Consider the following 22,262-nt stretch of genomic DNA (forward strand, 5'->3'; position numbering starts at 1 on the left):
AAAACAGGCCTTTTTAGCTAGTTTTTGCCAAAATATGGAGGTTGGATTGATTTATTTAACATATTTTTCGCATTTAAATTTATTTGAATATAAAATTTGCGAACATTTTGAATTTTCACCAATAAATCTACATTGAACTCTATAATAGAATAGACGTATTATATATTAATTAAATGGAAATTGAGTGATTATTATTTAAATAAAAAGTGAACATGTCCCGCGTTTACGTCAAGGATGCCAAGACAAAAATTTAAATGCCTTTTTTCTTTAAAGCAACAATGCCAACAATTGGATTCGCAGCCACAAAAAAAGCACATTTCGGAGGTGTTTAAACTCGACCTCATGTGCTTCCCGACGTCTTTCTCAGGTCAGGGGTCACCAAATCGCAAAAACCTGGGCATTTTCGGAATCCTCGTGAAACAAGCTTTCCGCCGGTGTGCCGTTTGTTGCTCCCAACGGTGGCGTTCTTTTTAAATTTTGAGATACGCCCCAAGAATTTTTTCAAATTTGACATTCAACAATGGAATCTAACTTTCATAGTTGCATGAGACCCAGAGACCCTTCAAGGTCTACCGCCATTCACTGGCCGCAAAAATAGTCCTGAGCAGAAATTTTAAACTTCTTTTTTTATTAGAATACGCAAACTTCTGGTTGAAAGTTTCAAATCTATTGAAGCGAAAAACTGGAAAGTCAAACTTTAATCCAGAACAGGTTGCTTAATAATTAACTCCAAATTAAGGAGAATCGAAATAAAAATTGGGCATCAAATGCGACCAGGTTTTGCGTGTATGAATGGCTAGGAAGGGATTTGGTGGTGTTGAAATTAGGGTGGTTGCTAAGCGTCACCACAGCCCTCCCTCCCCGCATGTCACTCCCGCATGCTGGATGACCTGAGGGTGGAGGCCGCGCGTCTCCTGCCCAATGCTCAAGAAGACTCAAGACTCAAGACGCCGAGCATTGGGCAGGAGACGCGCTGCCGAAGCTCCCAGGTTCCTCCCGAACCGTGGCGCGGACACGACCAGCCTTTTGCACTTTTCTTTAGAATTGCAATGATTTAATTTGCACCAGCGATATAAAAGGGGTTGTTTGGAGAGAAATAATGCCACTCTCAGGCTGATTTCGTTTGAAATTAAAAACCTAGTGGGAAGATATTATGCTATCATATTTATAATGGCAAGACTTCTTGTGAGTAACAAACTTCTGTAGTTTGTGATTTTCAAAATTATTTTACGCTGAGTCCTGTCAGTCCCCCAATTAGCTCTATTTGATTTTCAAAATTAATTCAGCCCAGTCCTGGTTCACCCTATTTTGCGTATTGTAGACGTAATTATTTTTCTGCATAATCGCTATTGTACCAATCAGGAACATCTTTCATCAAATGTTTCTGACGGTTTTAAATACGTTTTTAATTAGTTTGCACAAATATATTAGATGTTAATTTATACTAATTTACACATATTTGATTTATTTTCTATATTTAATTAGAAAAGACTCCATTTTGATTTTACTCTGAGTTTTAAAGTTACGATGTAAATTTTAAAAATTTTGTGAAATAATTTAGAAACATCTGAAGAAGTTCTGTGAGAAAATCTCCTGCTGCAAATGAATCCATTAATGGCCCCATTAATTGAGTATTTGTGAAGGGATTGTTTGCGAGCAAACCTCGGCATGAATCTACTTTGAAAGTTGGGTCGGCTGCTGCAGAGGAGAGAGAGTGAGCAGTTCGCAATCAGGCTAAAAAGCGGCCAACAAAGTCAACAGAACTGCTCTCGCATCTAATTTCGCGAGCGCAAATAAACTGCTCGGCGCCTACCAGCAGCGAGAGGAGCAGGAGGATTTTGAAATGCTGCGGTTCGGACCAAGACCTCACGGCTAATTAATACACATACACACGCCGAATGCCGACACATCAAAGCCCGGTTGCAAAAGTAGTGGTTTCAAAATATATCGTGGCTTTCGCTGGCCCCGAACCGCAGAAAGATAAATTTCTCGCAGGCAAATAAAAATTAAAAATACAAAAATAACAGTGGTGACGCAAAATGTGGTCACAACATTGTCAAAGAGCGCTAAATTTATGATGGGGTCATAAATATATTCACCCTTGATTCACTGAATTTAAATTTTTAAAGGAAAAAATTTGCTTAGAAATGAAAATTGTTACCTTTTCGCCGTAGTCGCCCTCGACGGCGACCGTGCTGACGTATTTCCAGCCGAGCTCGCGCACCATCTCGACCATGGCCTGCGCCTGGAAGTTGTCGGGCGGCACCACCCGGCTGAAATACTCGAAGCGCGACTTGTCCGACAGCTCGGTGCTGGTCGACGCGTAGCTCATCTGCGGGATCTGCAACACCGTCATCAATCATATCAAATCTAGATCTCAGCAGCGCTCCGACGGCGGATTACACCCTAGATTTCCTCCCCACGCGCCAAAAAGTGACACACCCTTCTGCAATTGACACTTCCTACGATTTGTAACACTTGTCATCAAGTTCATTTCCACACCCATGCGATTTTTGGATCCCAATTTTTCCAATAAATTTGTAAAGAAGGTTGAGTAATGAATTCCTTGAAATAAATTTCAATTAATAATTTGGATATATTATTGAAAAAAATTGCTGATAATTAAAAAAATACACTCCATACCTTTACTTCTCTTTTTCCAATTTGAAATTTTTTGCATTGACCGAGAAGAATAATCACATTGTACACTTTCAAATTTGAAACATTTTTTTCTACCATCACATGTACCATCAAAATGGTAAAAATAGAGCACATTTGTAATGATAATTTTGGGTTGTACATCTTCAACATCTGAATCACCAATAACGGGCAAAGTTCATCTGGCCAGACCGTAAAAAAATATTTATTTTTTCTTTGGCATTTTTCAAAGAAATTGGTCTTTCATCTTTCTGGCGCATCAATTGCCGAGCGGATTTTATTGATTGCATTGAATATAATTTGATTTTCCTCTCATATTTAATTCATGACAAGCGGAAAGAAAGAGTCACTTCCATTTTTTTGTCTCTACTTCATGGGACATAAATTTCTCCGGCTCCCGCAGGATTTGACTTGTACATGCGAAATATTTGCGTGATTTCTCATGTCGGAGGCGTACGTGCAAATTTACGAGCCCCCGACGCACAGTACGTACAAAAAGCCTCCCTTCTTATCTGGTGGGGCGGAAAAAGTGCTGGCGAAACGAAAGTCTGAGCAGCACCCGAGGCGCCCACGAGAATTGTTTGCTCGCGAAAACTTATATAAATTTATATAATTCGGGAGCAGATTTAATTCGATTGACGAGGATATTCGGGAAATTTGACGCTTTCCGCAAGTGTGCGCCGGATGCGCGCGCGCGCTGTTTTTCCACTCCAAATCAAGTAACTCAAGCAGGAAATTGGAGTTTCTCGTCGGATAAAGCAAGCAGCTCTCACGCAGGCTTTGCCACAATGATAAGACTGTCAACACCCTAGTCTGTGCTGAACGAACACGAGGCCAAATTAGAATTTCGCTCGAGGAGCAGCTGAGAAGCGAGAGCCGTAAATAAGAATGTTTGTGGCACACGTCGCGATGAGGGAGCAATAAAACTATGAAGAAATGATAAATGCAACAGGGATTTAAGTAAAACGGTGGCTTCCGAAAAGAAAAAGAAAAGCACATCGTACGAAAAGGCTGGAATTGTATAATTTGAGATTTGAGCATTGAAGACTTAAATGTTCAGTTTTATTTTATATTTCAATGTATTATTTTGCGATAATTTCCATAATTTCAAATGGAGAATGCGATTAAATAAAAAAAGCAAATTGGTGATTGGTTTATGGATTCATATGTTTAAAAATTTCTTCCAATGGATCAAAGTTTAACTAAAAATCTACTAATATTAAATGGCTCTAACAATTTTTTTATTATTTGAAAATAAACGTAAATTTTCTACTATTTTATTTTCTGAAAGCCATGTCAAAGGAGAGCTTTAGTCTCCAGTTAGTACAAAAATGTGCAAACATCAAACAATGTCTAGATTTGACTGTTGTAAAGAAAGTCGCACCAGAACTGTTTTATGTTTTTCTAATACAATCCTGAATATTTTCAAAAAATTTTTAAAACAAAAATATTTCAATAACAGAATGATGGCCGTTAAAAATTAATATTTTTTCTAAAATTTGTTGTAATAAAAATTAGAATTTACTCACATATCAATGCGTTTGAATTTTTTTTTAAACATTTCAGCATAATTGGGGTGGAAATCACATTTTTAGAAGAAAAGAAAATTCAGTTGAAAGAAAAGCTTGAATTCCAATTTTCCATGGACGAAATAAATTGATTACAAGGCTTGTTGATTCTGTATAAAAGGATTTTAAAAGCAGTCAAATTAACTTTGAACTAATCTGGCAACTTTGGCCCGTTTCATTCTTTTTCTCTCTTCTGTTGTGATTGAATTTGGCGGAAGGGGAGCATTTTTGTCGACGTGCGGAAACAAAAGAAGGAAAACGCAAGCAAGGTTGTTGGAAAGTCGCCGGCAGCCAGCGCGGCAGTCTTAACAAGTAAGTTTGTGTAAGCCGCGCGCCATAATAAATTAATTCGGCGAGTGGTGCCGGCCTGGAAGTTTTGCCTCCAAAGCCCCTCGCTTGATCCTCTCTCGCCACTAGCTGCCGCCTCAAAAGCAAAATAATTCTCTTTTATCCCACTTGATTATACTTTTTAATCTCGCCTTTATTCACTCTGGCTCTTTTCCGAATTATGCTCTAATTCAATCTCTGTCTCGCTAATCAAAGGCCAACTCTTGAAATTGAGTTTTACTTTGTAATTTGAAAACGGATGATAATTCATGACCAATGTGAAACACGAGATGGACAAAATTTGCACCACTAATCGTGAAAATATAATACATTTTTCCCCGCCAAAATGATTTGAGCTTTGGCAAGGCCAGTCCTTATTGCGAAATTCCAACTCTTTCCAAGATTTTATTTTTTGGAGGGAAAACGACAAATACTGAATTTGTAAAAGAGAATGTTTTGCTTGCAATTTAAAATTTAGGCATGCAATTTTGTTTTCCATCAAATGAGAAAAAAAAATTACAGAGGTGGTCCTTTAATTGCCTGCTTTTTGATGTCCGCATTTTCCTCTTTTATTTCAGAGTTGGCTGAGAGGAAAGACGTCACTGGGCCCCTGCGTCTGACAAACTACCTGACAGATCCATTTCCCTGCTATCTCCCGGGCCGCACTTGGTTAACTTGGCCCCGGCTCCAGTGACAAACGCCGCAAATATTTTCGGAATGCTTACTTTAAACAGACGAAGGATGTTGGCCACCATGATGGAGACGACGCTGAACGAGGCTCCGATGACGCCGGTCACCGGCTTGTGAGGCACGTACACAGGCGGCTGCCCAGACGCGCACTTGTACTCTGACATGTCCTGCAACAAATTACAATCGCTTTTAGATCAACTCCACAAGTTGCAAACATTCAAAGGATATTAATATACAAAATAATTTATTTGTTATATGCTTTCATGAAGGAAACAAATCTTTTTATAATAAAATTATTCAGGGATAAAATTTTTGTAATAACTAAAAAAAAAAAAAAATTGAAGGCAAAACATTCACAATTGCTGTTTTAATTGAAAAATAAAAAAGGAACAACACACGTCGTTTTTATTTTTTGGTGGATTAAAACTGATGGTTTTTCGAATTGTTCTGTTTTATATTTTATTTTTAATGGAATATTTCTTATAAAACCGCAATAAACCGGAAAGAGAAACTAGCAATTATTGAAAATAATAAATAATTAGTTGTGTTGACATATAAAAAATTCAATGCTTGTGACACAAAATACGAAACTTTCTGTTTTTGAAAATTATTTCTGGTTTTGCAGATCCCATGTAATAATTTTTCACGTAGATGAATTAAAATTAATAAAGTTTATGACTTCACAAAATAAATTTTAGCAATAACTTTCCTTACAATTAATTTCATTGGTGAAAATTTAAGAAATTCGGCTTTGTATTAAAATTTTGAAGCCATATTCACCGTTCTTGAATTTTTTCACCAATTTTTTTTCTTCCATAAATCAAATCAGGCAAAAAGTTTGAAATGAGACTGACGCAAATTACTCAGGCTTTTAAACCTTTTCCGCCTAGCTTTCCTCTTTTGCAGTGGAAACTTTATTCCTGCCGAGAGTTTTGCGCATGCATTTTCGCCGTTCTCTCTCTCTCGCTGAATTCATCAAGTTCTAGCGTAAAAGCTTCTGCTCATTAAGTAACAGCCATTTGTCAGTCTGAAACAATCAATCTGTGATAAAGAGATGTGCAACCAAAGGGGGAGGAAGACAGAGGAGAAGTTTCGCCGCCGCCGAGTTGAGGTTTCGCTCATGCAATCGGAACGGAGAGAGATACAATGGCACTTCCAAATGTCTTCTCTCGGCTGTTATTAATCATCCGTGACCTTTTTCACGCCCCACGTCGAATTATATATGAACTCCAAGTCTGAAGTTGCGAACAAGTTGAATTATTTATTAATAGACCTTCGCGATTCAGTTCAGAGCTCTCCATTAAATAACCATTCTCTTCTATGTGACGTGACAGCATTAATGGAAATTGCAACAGGAGCAACAGCTTGACAGTTATTGAAATGAAATAAGCAGTGAAAATACCAAATGGGAGACGAATTTTCAAAGTAAAAAAATTTGGCGTTTTAGGCTTTTTGTTGATAAAATTACAAGAATGAGATTTTAATTTTCTGAATTGTTGATTATTTGTAAAGAAAAAAATAATAATAAGATTGAGATAACCCAGATTTTTAGAGCTAAATTTAGACAAACTTTTATGTTTCGATTTGGGACGACGAGGAAATTTCCACTCGGCTGCCGTCGGTGCGCCAATTCAATGGAGATGCTTGATTATGCAACCAGCGCAACAAACGTGCTTGACAAATTGCCTACGCACCCCGAGGCCCGATCTTTTCTTTTTCGCTCTCTTATATTCGGATCAATCGAACGGGGAAATTTGTTATATTGGTCGTGGTGGCCGATAATTAGTGAGGTGCGTTGGGCTCACGACTGCTGCTCGCTTTCAGCACTTTCTTCTTGTTGCTCATTACGCGCGCTACTCATTAGTGGCCGACGGACGAGCTTCTGCTGTGGGGGAAAAATAAATTGCAAGGCTGACGCGCGCCACATTTTTGGTCTTTTTATTCCACAACGCCGCGTCAAAAAAAGGAGTAATCAATTTATCCGGTTTTCGGTGGGAGCGCCGGCTGGAATTTCGGTCTCGGCGTCTCTCTTGACACTCGCTAATGATGAATAAATTGCTGACGAAAAACTGACTGCTGAAAAAAATTTAAAAAAAAACGCCACGATCAAACAAGCTATGAATAATTGGCACTGATGGACGCACACTGGGATATGTATATTCCGCTGATTGGACGGAATATTTGTGGACAAACGAAAAAGGTAAAACTTTCTACATCAAATAAAAGGTTGAAATCACAAAAGTTGTATGAAAAAGGTCTAAAATTCATCTATTCTCGAAAGATAAAAAACACAAAATTGATTCAGAAATGCAAATTTTCTGTCTACAAATGAATGCATAAATTTAAAATTCTTCATCAAAAATTTCTAAACCATTTGTGAATTGCGCGCTTTAATTAATAGTATCATGTCAGTCGCTTGATTTGGCGCATCAGCACATTTTGAAAATCCTATCTTATATGAATGCAAGTGAGAATTTCAAAATTAAAATTCATATTTAGGATTAAAATTAAACGAAGAATCTCGATTGTGCATCCAAATTTTTTTTTCAAGAAGAAATTTTCAAATTTCCACTTTGAACCGTTTTTTTGTAGAGAACAAATCAAGATGCAACAAATTTGTAAAGGACATTATGAAATAAAAGTTCTTTGCCAAAACTTTGTAGTCAAGTTTTTTTCACAGTTATTTTTCTAATGGTAGCAGAATAAGCAAGAAACTTTATGCGATTTCTTTTGACTTGATTTTTAATTAAAAAATATAAAAAAATGGTTAATGGTGAAATTTTATTAAAAAAATCATTCATGACAGTGCTTTATTTTAATTAATAGGTAATTATAGTTTTCTTTCACTTTGCTTCCCGCCACTTTTCTCCATCTGGGGGCGCTCGAGTCAATCACGTGAAAACCGCAATCAACAGTCAACAGGGAGTGAACAAATTCGACAAAAATGGCCAAGACGGACCCGCCGTCCGAGTCTCCAAGCGCAGATTTTCCTACCACGGAGGACTCTTCAGGCCCGGGGATGACCTTGTGACTTCAGAAATTTAATATCCTGGCTCAGGTAGGGCTTAATTGGTAGGATTTAAGACTTATTTCGTACCCACGACTCAATCTTTGCTCACACCCGGCTCACCGGCGCCAGTTTCCTCACATTTCGGGACAATTTTTTTCTTTTTCTAACTTGCTAACCGTGTAGGTCGTGCAAAAAATGTGTTTTTAAACAATCCAACTCGATAATAATAAGAATTGAGACATGGTTTATTTTGACTGAAAACCTTATTAAAAATTTCCAATCGCAGCCTGCTCGCGAAAGGGGTGTGGAATTCGGCGCGTCTTTCGGGCCGAAAATAGCAAATAGCACCAATCGACTCAAATTTTCGCAAATTTTATTGTCCACCTGATGGTCCATCAATAATTAGCGTCTTTAAATTATGGAGAATTTAAATCACGACAAATTTACGTTTAAGATTTCGCAATTTTATGTAATCCAAACTGGCGAAAATTGTTTTTAGAAAAAATAATTGCTTCATTTTATCTTATATAATATTTTTGTCAAAACAATTGAATTTTTTTAATCAATTTGTCTGAATTTTAAGAAATTTTAGGTAAAATATTGAAATCTTTCTGTTAAATTTATTATTTGACCAAATAATTTTGTTCGCTCGATGCAATTTTTTAAGCCATGTGATTTGTTTCCTGTCCGATGAACGGAACCAACTTTGCACAAAAATTGGCAATGGATTTAAAAAAATCCAATCTGCCACTTAATTCAAATTAAATTTCGGCACTTTCAATCTGACAGAAGCACCGATTCCACTTTCCTGATTCAATCAAGTTGGGCGGTTTTGGCAATCAGCGGGTCAAATGGTGAATGAAAAATTTGAATAATCAGAAGGAGGGTCAGATTCAAGTCCAATTTAGATCGACGGCGCGAGGAAAAGTCGTGATGTATTCGGCGGGCAGGCACCGAGGCAGGAAATCATTAAACAACTTCTAGCCAATATCAGCCGAGTGAACCGAGACGTGCGTACGAATTCGCGTCGAAAAACTTTTGAGAATAAAGAAGGCAGGAGAGAAAGAGGCTGGCGAGAGAGGAAAGAAAATGCCCTCAAAGAGTCTCGAGAGGAGTTTGGCTTGATTGCAGCCCATGTGAAGAAGCGGGCATGTGAAATAGGAGAGGCCTGCGTGTGCTTGTTCTGCTTCCGCCGAAAATCCTTTTGTGCCTCCGCCCGCTCACTCGCTCGCTCGGTCCACGATCCTCGCGTCTAATCGTATTACAAAGTTAGCCGCGGAATCTTGCTTGCTTGCTTGCCCTCCCGAAAGCCTGCTATGCAGCCGTATGAATTTGTCATCAGCGAGAATTAATTTCGCACTCGACTAGTGCAAAGTTCAGCTTGTGTTTCAGATTTCTCTCAAGTGTAATTCTCGGCTGCGCGATGAAAACAAGAGCGATTTGTATACGCGCCGTTCCAGCACAGACTTTAGCCTTTCCTTAACCCCCTTTAAGTGTTTTGTCGAGATTTAATCATTACTATAGGATGGTGAAAAGCAAGACAAGTGAGAGGGGCTTGAATCTTCAATGTTTAGTTAACAAAGTTACAGGTAAATTCCATAAAATTCAAAAAGCATCTAAAGAGTATTTATTAGCGTTTTTAAATACTTAAAAAATTCAACGCCATGGAAATAAAAAAATGGTGAAAATTAAAACTCTTTTTTTTGTTACAATTGAAAATACGCTTAGTCATTACAATTTTTTAAGGAAGTTTTTTAAAATACAATTCAAGAATATACACAACTTGAACTTAAAACCTGCGTGTTTTGTTTCAAGTGAATACAAAACTGTAATAATTTGATTAAGTTTCAAGGATGGACGCAATCTCAAATTTTGCGATTACGAAATTTAAAAATTGTGCGATCGCGATCAAATGTTGCAAATTTTTGCGATCCAATATATTTGTGAAAAAAACACATTTGCGAATGGTTTTTTAACAATTCTGGTTTCAGAACGAGGAGTCCGAACAAAAATGAACTCAGTAAATGAAAAGCCTTTCTTTAAGAAACTTTTTGTCAAATAACCTGAAATTGACATTTTTTCTTCCAGATTTAGCATTATTATTGCTTACCGTGATTGCAAATGATCGGCCACCTTTTGCGATTGCGATCGCGATCATCTTTTCAAAAATGTTGCAATTGCAATCGCAGATAGCTTTTGCGATTTTGTCCATCCTTGTTGAGTTTACAAGTAAAATGACAAAAATCATGATTACAACCATAACTTTTCTAACTATGCCATTTTGTGAGAGGTTTTGTATTCTTTACCACGTTTAATTTTTCATTTATGTTGCAATTTGTGCCAATTTTTGAACGCGGAAGTCTGAAATGTAACCCACAAAAATGATTATCAATAACCTGGCTAGAGATTTGGCACTAGAAAATTGGGGGTCGCCGCGTAAATTTGAATTATTTGAACTCAGTTTCATTATAAAAGCGAAAACCAACAAAAACTTCTAAGGAAAACTTTTAAATGTCACCGTGTAAATTTGATGAAAGTCTCCAAAATTTCCGCTTCGAGCTCGTTAAACGTAGCAACGACCAAAAGTGGAAAAGTTGTGGCAATATTTTACGTGGCGACATTTGCAAATCCCGCCACGCTAATCTGCGTTGAGAATTCGCTGCTCGGCGGTGCACGCGGCGCCGCGAATTTATATATTTCGCGGCTGCGGAAATGATTTTTCTTTCGTGTGTAATTTGGAGCGCACAGGGGTGTACTGCACATTACATAGCCAATCCACGCTCGACACGAAAACGCAATTTAATATAGGCGTAGAAGAGAGAGTAATCAGGTGGAAACAAAGTGCTGACTCGGATGAAAATGTATCGCGCACGCTTACGAGCCCCCGCCGTACTAATTCAGAGCCGCCGGTGTCGATTATTATTAGGTTTGCAGCGCGCATATTTCAGCTGCTTTGTGTGATGAGAGCAAATAACTCTCCGCTCTTTGTCTATCCGATTGCAAAACTCTCTCTTGCGTAGCGTGTTTTCGGGCAAACAGCGAAACCCGAAACACACATATACATTTTCCGCTGAAATAATGCGTGCGCCAGAGATATATAGCACAAAAGCCTTTCCGCTCTCCAAGATGAATTGATCTCCCAGAGTTGCCGCTTCAAGTGTGAAGCCGCAGATAAGAGTGGGAAAATATATAAATCTGCTCCGATTTGTTGCATTTTCGTCCCTCGAGTGATTCGCAATGCGGGAAGGATTAGAAAGATTTTGCGCTATTCTTCGACCCACAAAGTGCGCAGTTGGCCGTCCACTATATTATTGAATCTGGTTGGAAACAGAAATGCAGTGTTATTAAAAAACATATTAAACAAAATCTCAATCCTTTATCATACTCCCCATTTTTATACTTAACAGGACATCAAAAGATGGGAAAACGAAAGAAAATTAATTAAAGCCCCACTCCGGTGATCGTCTCGCTCTTATTTTAGAAAGATCGTTAAATTTCTAGTAAAAACCTTGTGAAAACACTAATTAAAATATAAAGAGGGAAACAAATTTCATTTGAACTAAACCTCTTATTTGGAAATAACACAAAAAAAGTTAACCAGCCCTTGGTGTTGATAATATCTGGATTTTTTTTTCAAGCAATTAACTAAATAATGTGCCCCAAATTTGAGTCGGAGTTAGAAAATTGGGGCATTAACTAATAAACATCATTTTCAAATTGAAGAAGTCAACAATCTCAATTAATTTAGCCAGCCCCGGGTGTTGATAATTTCTGAATTTTTTATCTTCAAAAAATGATTCAAGGATGGCACATTATTTGAAAATGGGTCTTTTTGGTACCCAGATTTTTGCAATTCACACGATTCCCGTGTCAATGGGTTGCCTACTTTGCAGAGGCCCATTCAATGTATGTCTGAAATCGTCGTAAAGTTTCGTTCCAAGTCAATGACCTTATCAGACAGTTAACCATTTTGAATTCTGTCAATTTAAGAAAAAGGCATTCGGTCAATTCTCATTTGGTCCATGTTTGCGTCTTCTAGATTTAGGAAAGAAAAATATTGACGGCCCCTTTACGCAAACAAAGATTCGTGTATTATTTCTGTATTCTCAGGAGGAGAAAATAACAATCGCAGTCGTTTTGTACACAACTTCACCCGCCCTTATTTGCGCAGTCTTATTATTGAATTTTTTCTCATTTATATTTGATCAAATTTTCCTTATGAAGGGCACGAAATTAAACCTGGTACGAGGCGTTTTATTTTGCTCATTCGTCGCTGTCAGAATTCTCTCTTGCGTCGGCCGAAAGACAAATAAACGTTATTTGGGTCGCCTCTTTGTATTATGGAGCACGCGTCGGGCGTATATATATTTATTTTCGTGCGTCAGCCATCAAGCAAATATCATTTTTCTTTCCAAATTACAGAGTGCGTATCACACAAAGCGGCCGGCTTGTCTTTTTTTTTGTTTTTCCTTCCTGCGTCTCTCTTCTCTCCTTTCTTTCTTTTTCCCTCTTTTATTTTATTTTAGAAAACACAGCAACAAAGGCTTCGCCGGCGGGCGCGCGCAGCGCAATAAACTAACTGCCCTCTCAAATTTTAGTGTCCCTTAAGCCCCGTCCATCTCTCAGTCTCTTGGTGTGAGCAGCGAATGATTGGTCTCGGCGACTTTTATGTCCTAATAGTCTTGGCGCTCTTAAGTATCGCAACGATCGACTGACTGGAATTGGGTCGTAAAATGCCGCCGGCCACCGAACAAGTCGCGCACGGAATTTCAATAATGTGCCGAGAGGGAGAAAGCGGCTTTCGATACCCTAATCAAAGGGAATTATCTGTTGGCAACACTTAATTGATAGCAACACAGAACAGGGGAAATTGACGTTTGATAAGCCCCTTTATTGGATTCTCCTGTATCAAATGGCAGAAGACAAGGAACTGAATTTAATTGGTAAATTTCAACTAAATGTCATGGTTGAAATCCAATTACAAAAAAATTAATCAACATTATTTAAAATTAAATTAATCTAAGCTATTAAATGTTATTTCTGGCAAAAAAAAAATGGGTAATTTAATAATATGATGAAACTCCATTTCCGTGTTCCTTAAAAACTCTTTTCTTCTTTCAAAATTTCTTAGCAATTTTTCTCTTGAGAAAGTTCTTTAAAAACCAATCAAAGATTCATTATGGTTAATGGAGTGAAAATCACTGAAAAAGTTGATATGGATTTAATTTGTTATCTACAATAAGCTTAAAGACTGCATAAAAGTGTAGAATTTTTTTATACGCCAAAAATATTGCATTCCAGGAGACGTTCTCTTAATATGAAAAAATAGCTTTCCTCGTTTCTAATTTTATTTATCCAAAACTCTGTTTCGATTCCTTCCTATTTTCGTTTTGTGTGAAAAAACTACACTTCCAAAAGTTAGTGGTTTTCGTTATTGCGCTTTCAGAGGATACTTTGAATTATTGAAACAAAATTTCTTGATTTGAAATTGAAATTACTGCAATTACAAATAACTAATCGGACTTTGATTTCACTTTTGACAATCCCTATTGCAAAACATCACCCCATTATAAATTTCATGTAATTAAAAGTTAACAGAGCCGTTCGCAGTCGCACGAAATGTTAAACTTAATCCAAAATCGTGGAGCTTAATCACTGGAAACACGTTTCGGGTGTTGAAATGTTCAACGTACGAAACGCGCGCACAATTAAATCGGCTAAACGAGCACGAAATTGCCGAAGGCCCCGTTGCATGTGTCCCTCGCCTGCAAGCAAGTCAAAAGCCTCTGGCGCACAACGACTTACGACCAATTATACAGAGTTTAAGCGTCGAGAGCCGCTCTTTGCCAGAGTAGCTAGGGACACGGTGCATGTTCTCTTGTTGCCTCGGCTCTCTCGCCTGGGCCGCCGAGAGAGACACGGAAAAACAGCTGATTGCGAGTCGCAGAGAGGCGCCCAGGGCCAAAAAATCAATGTGTCAGACGAATATCTCAAATGTGCTGAGGACACCATTTATTATTTCGCCGTGAGCGCGGCCGAGTGTGCGGCTCCAGCCTGGTTATAAATGTTTGCAGCCGCCGCAACTCGCACCAACAGCACACTTGCAGGGAGAAGCGCACACGCTCGAACGGTTTGAAATTTCTTAAAACGGGGATCCCTCGTATTTTTTTTTTATAATTATGGTAATCCAAGAGACTTAATTAATCTGATAATTAAATTGCTTTGTGGGTAAAGTTAGTCGGAGCCAGGTTAGCTTTCGCAATGCCTCAATGTCTCTGGTTGTAATGTGAAATTAAAAACAGAAACCTCTACGTTCCAAAAAATTAAACATACCTAAATAAATTTGCTATTTAGTTTTTGCAGATTTGGAAATCCTTGAATATTTAATTTAAGTTCTCTCTGTTTTAAACAAATATTGTGTGACAAAAATAATGTTTTCCTGGCAGTGGTGACGCACAATAAAATATTCCAATTTCCTCATTAGTCAATAAAACAAATTTTGGCCTGGATTAATTCCACTTTTTTCATCTTGGCCACTTAAAATTACCTAAAATAGCGCCCATATGACATTTTAAATTATTTCAAATCTTTCAATTGAATGATCAATATTTAATTGAAACAAAAACCTCTTGATTTATCTTGCTTGAAAGGAGGCAATTTTAGCATTTTGCGCGTTCAAATATTCAAGAATAGGCTCAAATTCAAGTCTATAAGAAAAATTTTAGGTTCATAAGAAAGTTTTTTACTGTTGCTCACAATTTACAATTAGAAGTAATTTAAAGCATTTATTTGTATTAAATTTTAGTTCTTTTGAAACGTCGGAAGATAGGACTTAAATTAATAAGACTTTACAAAAATTGTTATAAAATCGACTTCAAGATAGAAATCATGAAAATAATTTAGCACAGGTCCAAGAGTGAGAGAGTCTAAAAAATCTTGTACTACGGAAAGTTTTTCAGGTCATTCAAGATAATTTAGACTCTCGGTTGGGCCCTTCTAAAAGTTACAGCAATTCCAAAAGAGACAACTTTCGCATCTCTCCCTTCATCACCTCTCTCACGCTGACTGAACGCAACCAGATAAACGTGTCAGGCAGAAAGGGGCAGAAAGGGGGAGCGACCGACTCCATCCAGAGATAGCACGTGGCTCGGATTTATTGCGAATTAAGATTTCAATTTGCTCACCGGCTGACGGCGCCTGCTTTCAATTAACTTGCGCCCCAGACCGGTCTCGGCTCGGCCAAATCTCGCAGGTGCGCGCCGAGAGATGCAAAATTCACCCTTCCCCAACATTTATTATTACATATTATATAATTAGACCGATGAAAAAATAAATTTTTTCACTTGAAATAAGTTAAATGCGACATTAGTAATTTGCTTTGATTCAGAGTTATTAGTTTCTCTAAAAAATTTAGATATAAATTCGATTTAAAGCTTTTAGACTAAAAGCTTCTTAAAAACGACTTTACCAGGGACTTCTTAAACTAAAATTGAATCCTATGCGCAGTCAATTTTTTAAAGAGGCCTCGTATTACCTTTTATTATTATATTACGGAGCAAGGCAAAGTATTACGGGCCGACGTCATTCTTTCTTTCGGGGGTAAAAAAGAAGAGAAAAGCTGCTTGTACAAAGTTGCGGCGACACGAGGGAGCCTAGCCGCCGGACTGCCGCGGGCGGGGGTGGCTTCGTCTCCACCCCGCACACACACACGTGTCCCTTCGGTGATTAATTAACCTGTCGTGGAAAAGAAAAACACCGTGCGAATGAGCGCCCGTGCGCCACTAGAGACCTGCAGACCTCTCTTTTACTCTCGTGATCAGAAACAAAAGGCGCCGTTCGAGAATGAAGGAAAACCTCATTCAGGATTTTGTGAAAAGAAGTACAATTCCAAAAGAGATTACAATGAAATCGACTATTCAAGGTTTCGACCACGTATTTGTTAAAGAAAATGGTTATTAAAGTGCACTGCATTTTTCTGAAGCCTAGTTTTATGTCCAATAAATTTTCAGAATTGTTCGAAGGTAGTTGAATTTCTGTGCATTTCATCCACGAATATACTTTAAAATTAAATTATGCTTCCAATTTGCCAATATTTAAAAGAGAACAAACTTAAAAGTTTCTCTTTTGCTTATGTATTTTGCATTTCTATGAAATTTGCGAGCTCTTTCACAGTTTAATTTTAATTATTATTATTATTGCAACTCTTTTATTGGCTTATGGTGTGATATGAAACATTTTTGAATTTTTTATAGCCTCTCAAGGATTTAACAGACTGTTCCAACATTTTTATTCTTAATACAGTATATGAAAATATTAAAAAAAAATCATAAGGAGAAGCCGACATTAATTTTAATTCACCATCCACGAAATTCTTGACTATGGACTTACGATTTTTGAAATTTTAACTACAAATAATTTGATTTTTCTAATAAATACCTTTTTGGCTTGAAATAATTTTAATTATTATACAAAATTGACCAGAAACGTAACTGTTGAACACACTTTATTGAAAAAAAAACGCCTATACAAATTTGCAATGAAAAGAGAAAAACCATATATTATTGAGGTAAAAATGTTCTGCTTTTTCATATTATTTGGTCCCCTTTTATGTTCTCCGCCACATTGACGGTTGCCAATTTGAAAAGAAATAATCTCTTATGTGTAACAGAGACCTTCCTTTTGCCCATTTGAATGAACGACAATTTGACAGGATCTGATAATATTACAATTTTTTATACTGCTGAATGGCAAACCGTGTTTCCGCTTATTTTCCAATTTACTTGGCAAATAAAAATAAAAAAAGGAGAAATTGGCAGACTAACTAAGGCTGCTCGAGACACCCACAGAGAGAGAGAGAGAAAGACACGCTGAATACCAATGACGGTGTACATGGAGAGACCGACAACGTGTGCGCCATCAATTTGGCAAAGCCTCAATAGCAGGGACGGCGGCCGAGTTATCAAATCCCATTAGGCGGCGCATTGTGTCGGGGATAAGAATGGACACTGCGAAGAAAAGGACAATTTTTGTCGGTCAATGCAGGCAGGCGGGGCGGACCAAATTCCGACCGAGATTTGATGGCGACCCTTTCGATAGATAGACCATGCAATTTTATTCCGGCCTCTCAGCATATGCGTGAACTTCGTTTGCAGCTTTCCTCTCTGCTCATATAGAAATTTTCCGTTGAACGGATGAGAAATGGCGTTTTCATTCGTTTAGCGGCAAGTATAGACGTCCCACTCGCGCACTCGATCATTTAAGTCGGTCGAACGAACGGAGCGAGCATTGCTACTTGTGCATTATTTTGATACTCTCTCCTGTGACGCAGAATGATGCCCTCATAATGTACCCGAGTTGAGCGACGAGTGAGAGAGAGAGAGAGGGATGTTTTCGTCCGTGTACCTTTTTTGCTCCAATCTCTGAAATATAGAGCGGCGAGAGAGAGAGACGAGAGGAAATGAAAATTATTGACAAAAAATCCTACCGGCTCAATCAAAAGGCACAAAAAAAATTTGTTTCATCTCGAGAAGGGAGAGATGCGAAATAATAATAATTTTTCTTTTGATCTATTTCGAGGGCTGCGAATCTTTTGAACAGAAAAGCTCTCAATAACACCCATCAATTGGATTGCCACGTTTTTATTCAAACTATATTGCCAAAATTGAACAACTTCACCAGAAAAAAAACAGGGATAATATTGAAATTTTCCTTGAAGAATAGAAAATCAAATAATTTGAAGAACATTAAAAAATATTATTTTTTAAAAATGTAAAACTTCTTTGAATGAAGCAGACAGATTTCTTTTATTATTTTGAAGAAGGGAAAAAATTTCTTTTGCAAAATGAATTTTGTGCATTTTTCTTCAACGAATCTTAAGTGGTGCGTGAATCCTTGTCAAAATAGAAATTTGAGCTACGCCAATTTGTCATCAAATTTATGAATAAAGTTAAAGAAACTGTCTGTCAATTATTGTTGTTGATCTCTATTGACTCATGAAGCGTCGCCACCATGTAAATATTTAATGGAATAGAAAAACGTAACATCTTATTTTTAGAGAAACAGAATAAATTTTGAGATTCTCATTAATTCAAATAAACCAACTAGAAAAAAGCAAATTTTTGCAGCTTTGGTTCAAAAATAAATTCTGGCTTCTTATTAAATACGACAATTTTCAACCATAGATATTTAATTATAATCAAATCAGAATGATAATTATTTATTTTTTTATTTCTTCTTTTGGAATTTCTGGAATATGAGGAAACGTTTTGCTTTTGTTTGTAAAAGGATATTTTAGATGTTTGAACGTACCAAAAATTGTCTCACTTTATAGTACATTTGTTGGGAAAACGTTTCTAGAAGATCTGCTACATTTCTCAATCAGTGTCTGTTTTGAAATTCACAATTACAGTGCAATTTGTGGTGGTGGCGGCGGTTGGTGGAACTCGTTAGAACTTTTCTTGTGGGGGAACTTTGTTTATTGAATTATTATCACGAGGCGGCGGGTCGCCGAGCTGTATCAAAATTTCGCCCTCTCGAAAATAAAATGAGGGCGGAATTTGCCAGCTGCTGGAAAGGGCACAAACCGCTCTCGCCGGCGCGTTATCCGATCTTTTCCTCTCGGAGAAAATTTATCTTTGGCCAGATGAAATTGCCCGGGCTCGATTTTGGGAATCTTACAGAGGTGCGGTTTGTTTTATCCCAGCAAAAAGCAGCAGCGGACAAATGACCAAAAAAGCCGATGGAAATTTCTCACAGAGCGACGACACCATCAAGTGGCTGCCGCCACGAGAGAGAGAGGAAATATCGTGTTTCCCATTTGCCAAAAATGCGGGCTTAAGAGAATGGCGTCGAGCGTGGGGAACCCGAGGAGGGCCTTAATGGATTTGATTATTGATTCAGAGGCGGAAAACGAACGCCGCTTTCTTCCTTTCTTTTATCTCTCCGGGCTAATAAAAAGATCTGCCGGCGGATGATTTAATTCCGTTAATTCCGTTTGTATTTCCCCGCTGATGTAATTTCACCGAAAGGAGAGGCGAACGGAAATATAATTTATTCCGTCTCAGGCACGGAGCTATTTTTAGCTGCTTCTTCCCTGGCTGCCGTAAGAGATGCCACAAATTGGGTTAATTGCTTCAAGTTTTCCTCACGTACAACGTGTGGTTCTTCTGGAGTGGGAGGAAACAAACTCAGAAATGAATATTCCATTAACGTGACAAGTTAAATTGAAAGAGATGTCACATTTGCATTAATGAATTGCTTCTGCCGCACAGAAATGGTTAGTTGGTTTAACCGAAAAGTTCAGTCAAAAGATGAAAAGTTAAAGATTAAAGTTCAAAGAAAATCCCACGCATTCAACAAGTTTAATTTTTAATATTTAAAAAATTATTGTTAGATAAAACATGGACGGGATTTGTTTAAAACTAACAAAAGATCTTAAAAATTAATAAATATGAAATAATTTATGTTTCTTACAGTCAAAATAACTAAAATTTAGGATATATCGTGGTTTTGATTGATTTTTCAGGTTTTTAAAATTTTTTATCCAAAAATATGCCTTGGAAAAGCACGTTTTTCATTATTTAGCCTGTATTTTCTCAAAAACGGCAAAAATGGCCATTCTGAAAATTACAGGGCCGACGTAAAATTACATGGGCTACATTTTTTCCTATACCACCAAAAAAATTGGAGGGGGCTATCATCGTCAAAATTTTACTTTTATATAAAAATATCCGAAAAGTGACATTACCCTTAAGTCTACGACTTTTATGTCAACGGCAAAGTTGTTCAGCGTAAAAAGTTAGGTGAGGAACAGTTTGAATCATTGTTCTAACCCAAACCGTTCCAAAGTTATGGACAATCAAAAAAATCTCGGGTCATTTTTCAACCCCCAAAATTTTGGGCAACGCCCCTTTTTTGAGGTCTCAAAATTGGCGAGGAGGCCCCTCCAGACACCCACTTTGACATATGTTAAAATAAGATAAGGTTATTTTTTATTGTCCAAAGCCATCTCAATCTCACTCGGAAATGCTCAATTGAATTTTAATATTTCGTGTAAAATAATATTTCTTTTGTCAAACGCGTTTGCCGGGTTGTGAAGCGCGCCAAATTTGAAGCACATGGTTCTGCTGAATCGCGTTTACCGTCGTTATCACCTCGCGAGTGCAGTAAACAATGGAGATGTAAATGCTAAAATTGGCATTAAACTGAATTGCAACGATCAATCATACTGGGAAATTTTTGCAACAAATAATCCATTATGCTAATGACTAATCACGTTTTTAGCGCTCGACAAGACGATTTATTCCTACAATTCGAGGAGATTTATTGGTTGAAAATCGCATTTTTAACATAATAAAATTAATCTTGAATTTATACTTTTATTAATTTTTTCGTTTTCATTACTTCCCAACTGTGCACAATTACTTTGCAAAATTAATAAAAACGACCTTTTGATGAACATTAAAATATAATACATTATTTATAAGTAAACACCTGATTTTAATTTTTACTGCATTTTGGTGGAAAATTTTCCAGATTCTATCAATCGACTTTGTTGTCATTTGGCCAAATTTATAATCTATTTCGGTAAATTTCTAGCCACTTTCCTGTAAGGGTGGATGTAATGAATTCAGGCCAATACGGTCCGTTGTGTGTAGTTAAGCCGAGGCACAGAGAGAGAGATAATGGAGTGGCCGGCAGGGACCGTTCATTTTTGGAGGCAAATTAAAACCGAGTCTCGTCGTCTGGTGCGGGTATAACACAGTTTGCCCTGGCGATTAGCTCTCGTGTGTCCGGCCAGATGAAACGCGCGCGCGACTCGTGAGATTAAATTTCAAATACAAAGGAGAAGCTCCATTAAGCAAATTTGTCCATTACATAATCTTTTCTCCTTTGTGCGACGGAAAAAGTATAAAAAGATAATGCACATGGCCGGTGGCTGTGGCTTTTTGATTTTAATGAGAAAGCAAGGAGAACAAGACAAAGACGGAATTTTCCGCGAAACTTAACGAACGAAAGAAAACCGGGCGTGTTTTGACAAGCTTTTCCGGGGGCGGTGGAGTTTTTGCTGCGGAAAATCCACCAGCCACAGCAACCGTTTGAGAGCAAAAAGCGGCAGCGCAGCCATCATAACATTTGTCGTCGAGGCGTGTGATCGATTTCTGGCCCCAAGATAATAAAAAAACCTGTGGTGTACATAAAGTTTAGCGAGAAAACGATTCCCGCCATAAAAAAAGAGTCGACTTTTTCGGTTCATATTTAAATTGGGAACGTCCCACAAAGTCACTTTGAATCCAAAAATCTTATTAATCAAATCAATTTTTTTTAAATTTTATTCAATTAAAATATAGTTCAAAGATTCTATGATTTATTTAAGGAGGCAACATTAAATTTAAATAATGTCTCGATCAAAATCAAAATACTCGAAATAGTGCAGAAAAATTGAAAAGAGAAAACCCAAAAATAATTTTGATTTTGAATAACACGTTTTGCAAAGACCCAATATCAGAATGAAATTTGGAGCAAATTAAAAAGAACGAGTTATAATTTTTTTTCACCTGCGAGAAAACGATTCGCGCAATAAAAAGGCGAAATCCGATTTTTTCGCTGTCGCCGCCCCTTAAGAATATTCTGGGTTTTTAAATGGCACGGCAGGTTTAATTTGGAAGAGGCTCCTGCCGAGCTGAAACACATGCATACTTTGAATAAAAGCGGAGCAGAGTTTTGAAATCCACAAAAGCGCGCGCGTTTCTTGCCGCGCTTGAAAGGGTTGCTGCTCATCACCAAATTGAAAGTGCCGCTTCGAGGGCTGCACCTCCCGAGCCCGTTTCGACCAGCGACGCACGTGCCCAGCATAAATCTCTCGGCATTTCAGTTCGCCGACCAGAAAGAAAAAAAAACGCAAAATTTAATTATAATTAAATTCCATCATTCAGACCGTGGGCTTTTCCCAGAACTTCATGCGGGTTGAATTGAATTAGAGAAACGTGAAAGGAGACGAGTCTTCAAAT

At 37.6% G+C, this 22,262-nt stretch overlaps 1 protein-coding gene across 3 annotated transcripts in view; it reads right to left on the reverse strand.

Moving 5' to 3' along the window:
• The window catches only part of LOC132204259 (metabotropic glutamate receptor 8-like), a 52,471-nt gene that overhangs the window by 11,795 nt on the left and 18,414 nt on the right, over nt 1–22,262 (reverse strand). For all 3 annotated transcript variants that reach the window (XM_059632652.1, XM_059632651.1, XM_059632653.1), the window contains exons 3-4: nt 5,279–5,410; nt 2,162–2,341 (exon numbers count right to left, since the gene is read on the reverse strand). In XM_059632652.1, the coding sequence (XP_059488635.1) occupies nt 2,162–2,341; nt 5,279–5,410 (312 nt within the window). The remainder of the gene's footprint in view (nt 1–2,161; nt 2,342–5,278; nt 5,411–22,262) is intronic.

This window comes from Neocloeon triangulifer, unplaced genomic scaffold, assembly GCF_031216515.1.
Source record: "Neocloeon triangulifer isolate White Clay Creek 2 clone unplaced genomic scaffold, ASM3121651v1 ptg000022l, whole genome shotgun sequence".
NCBI lineage: Eukaryota > Metazoa > Arthropoda > Insecta > Ephemeroptera > Baetidae > Neocloeon > Neocloeon triangulifer.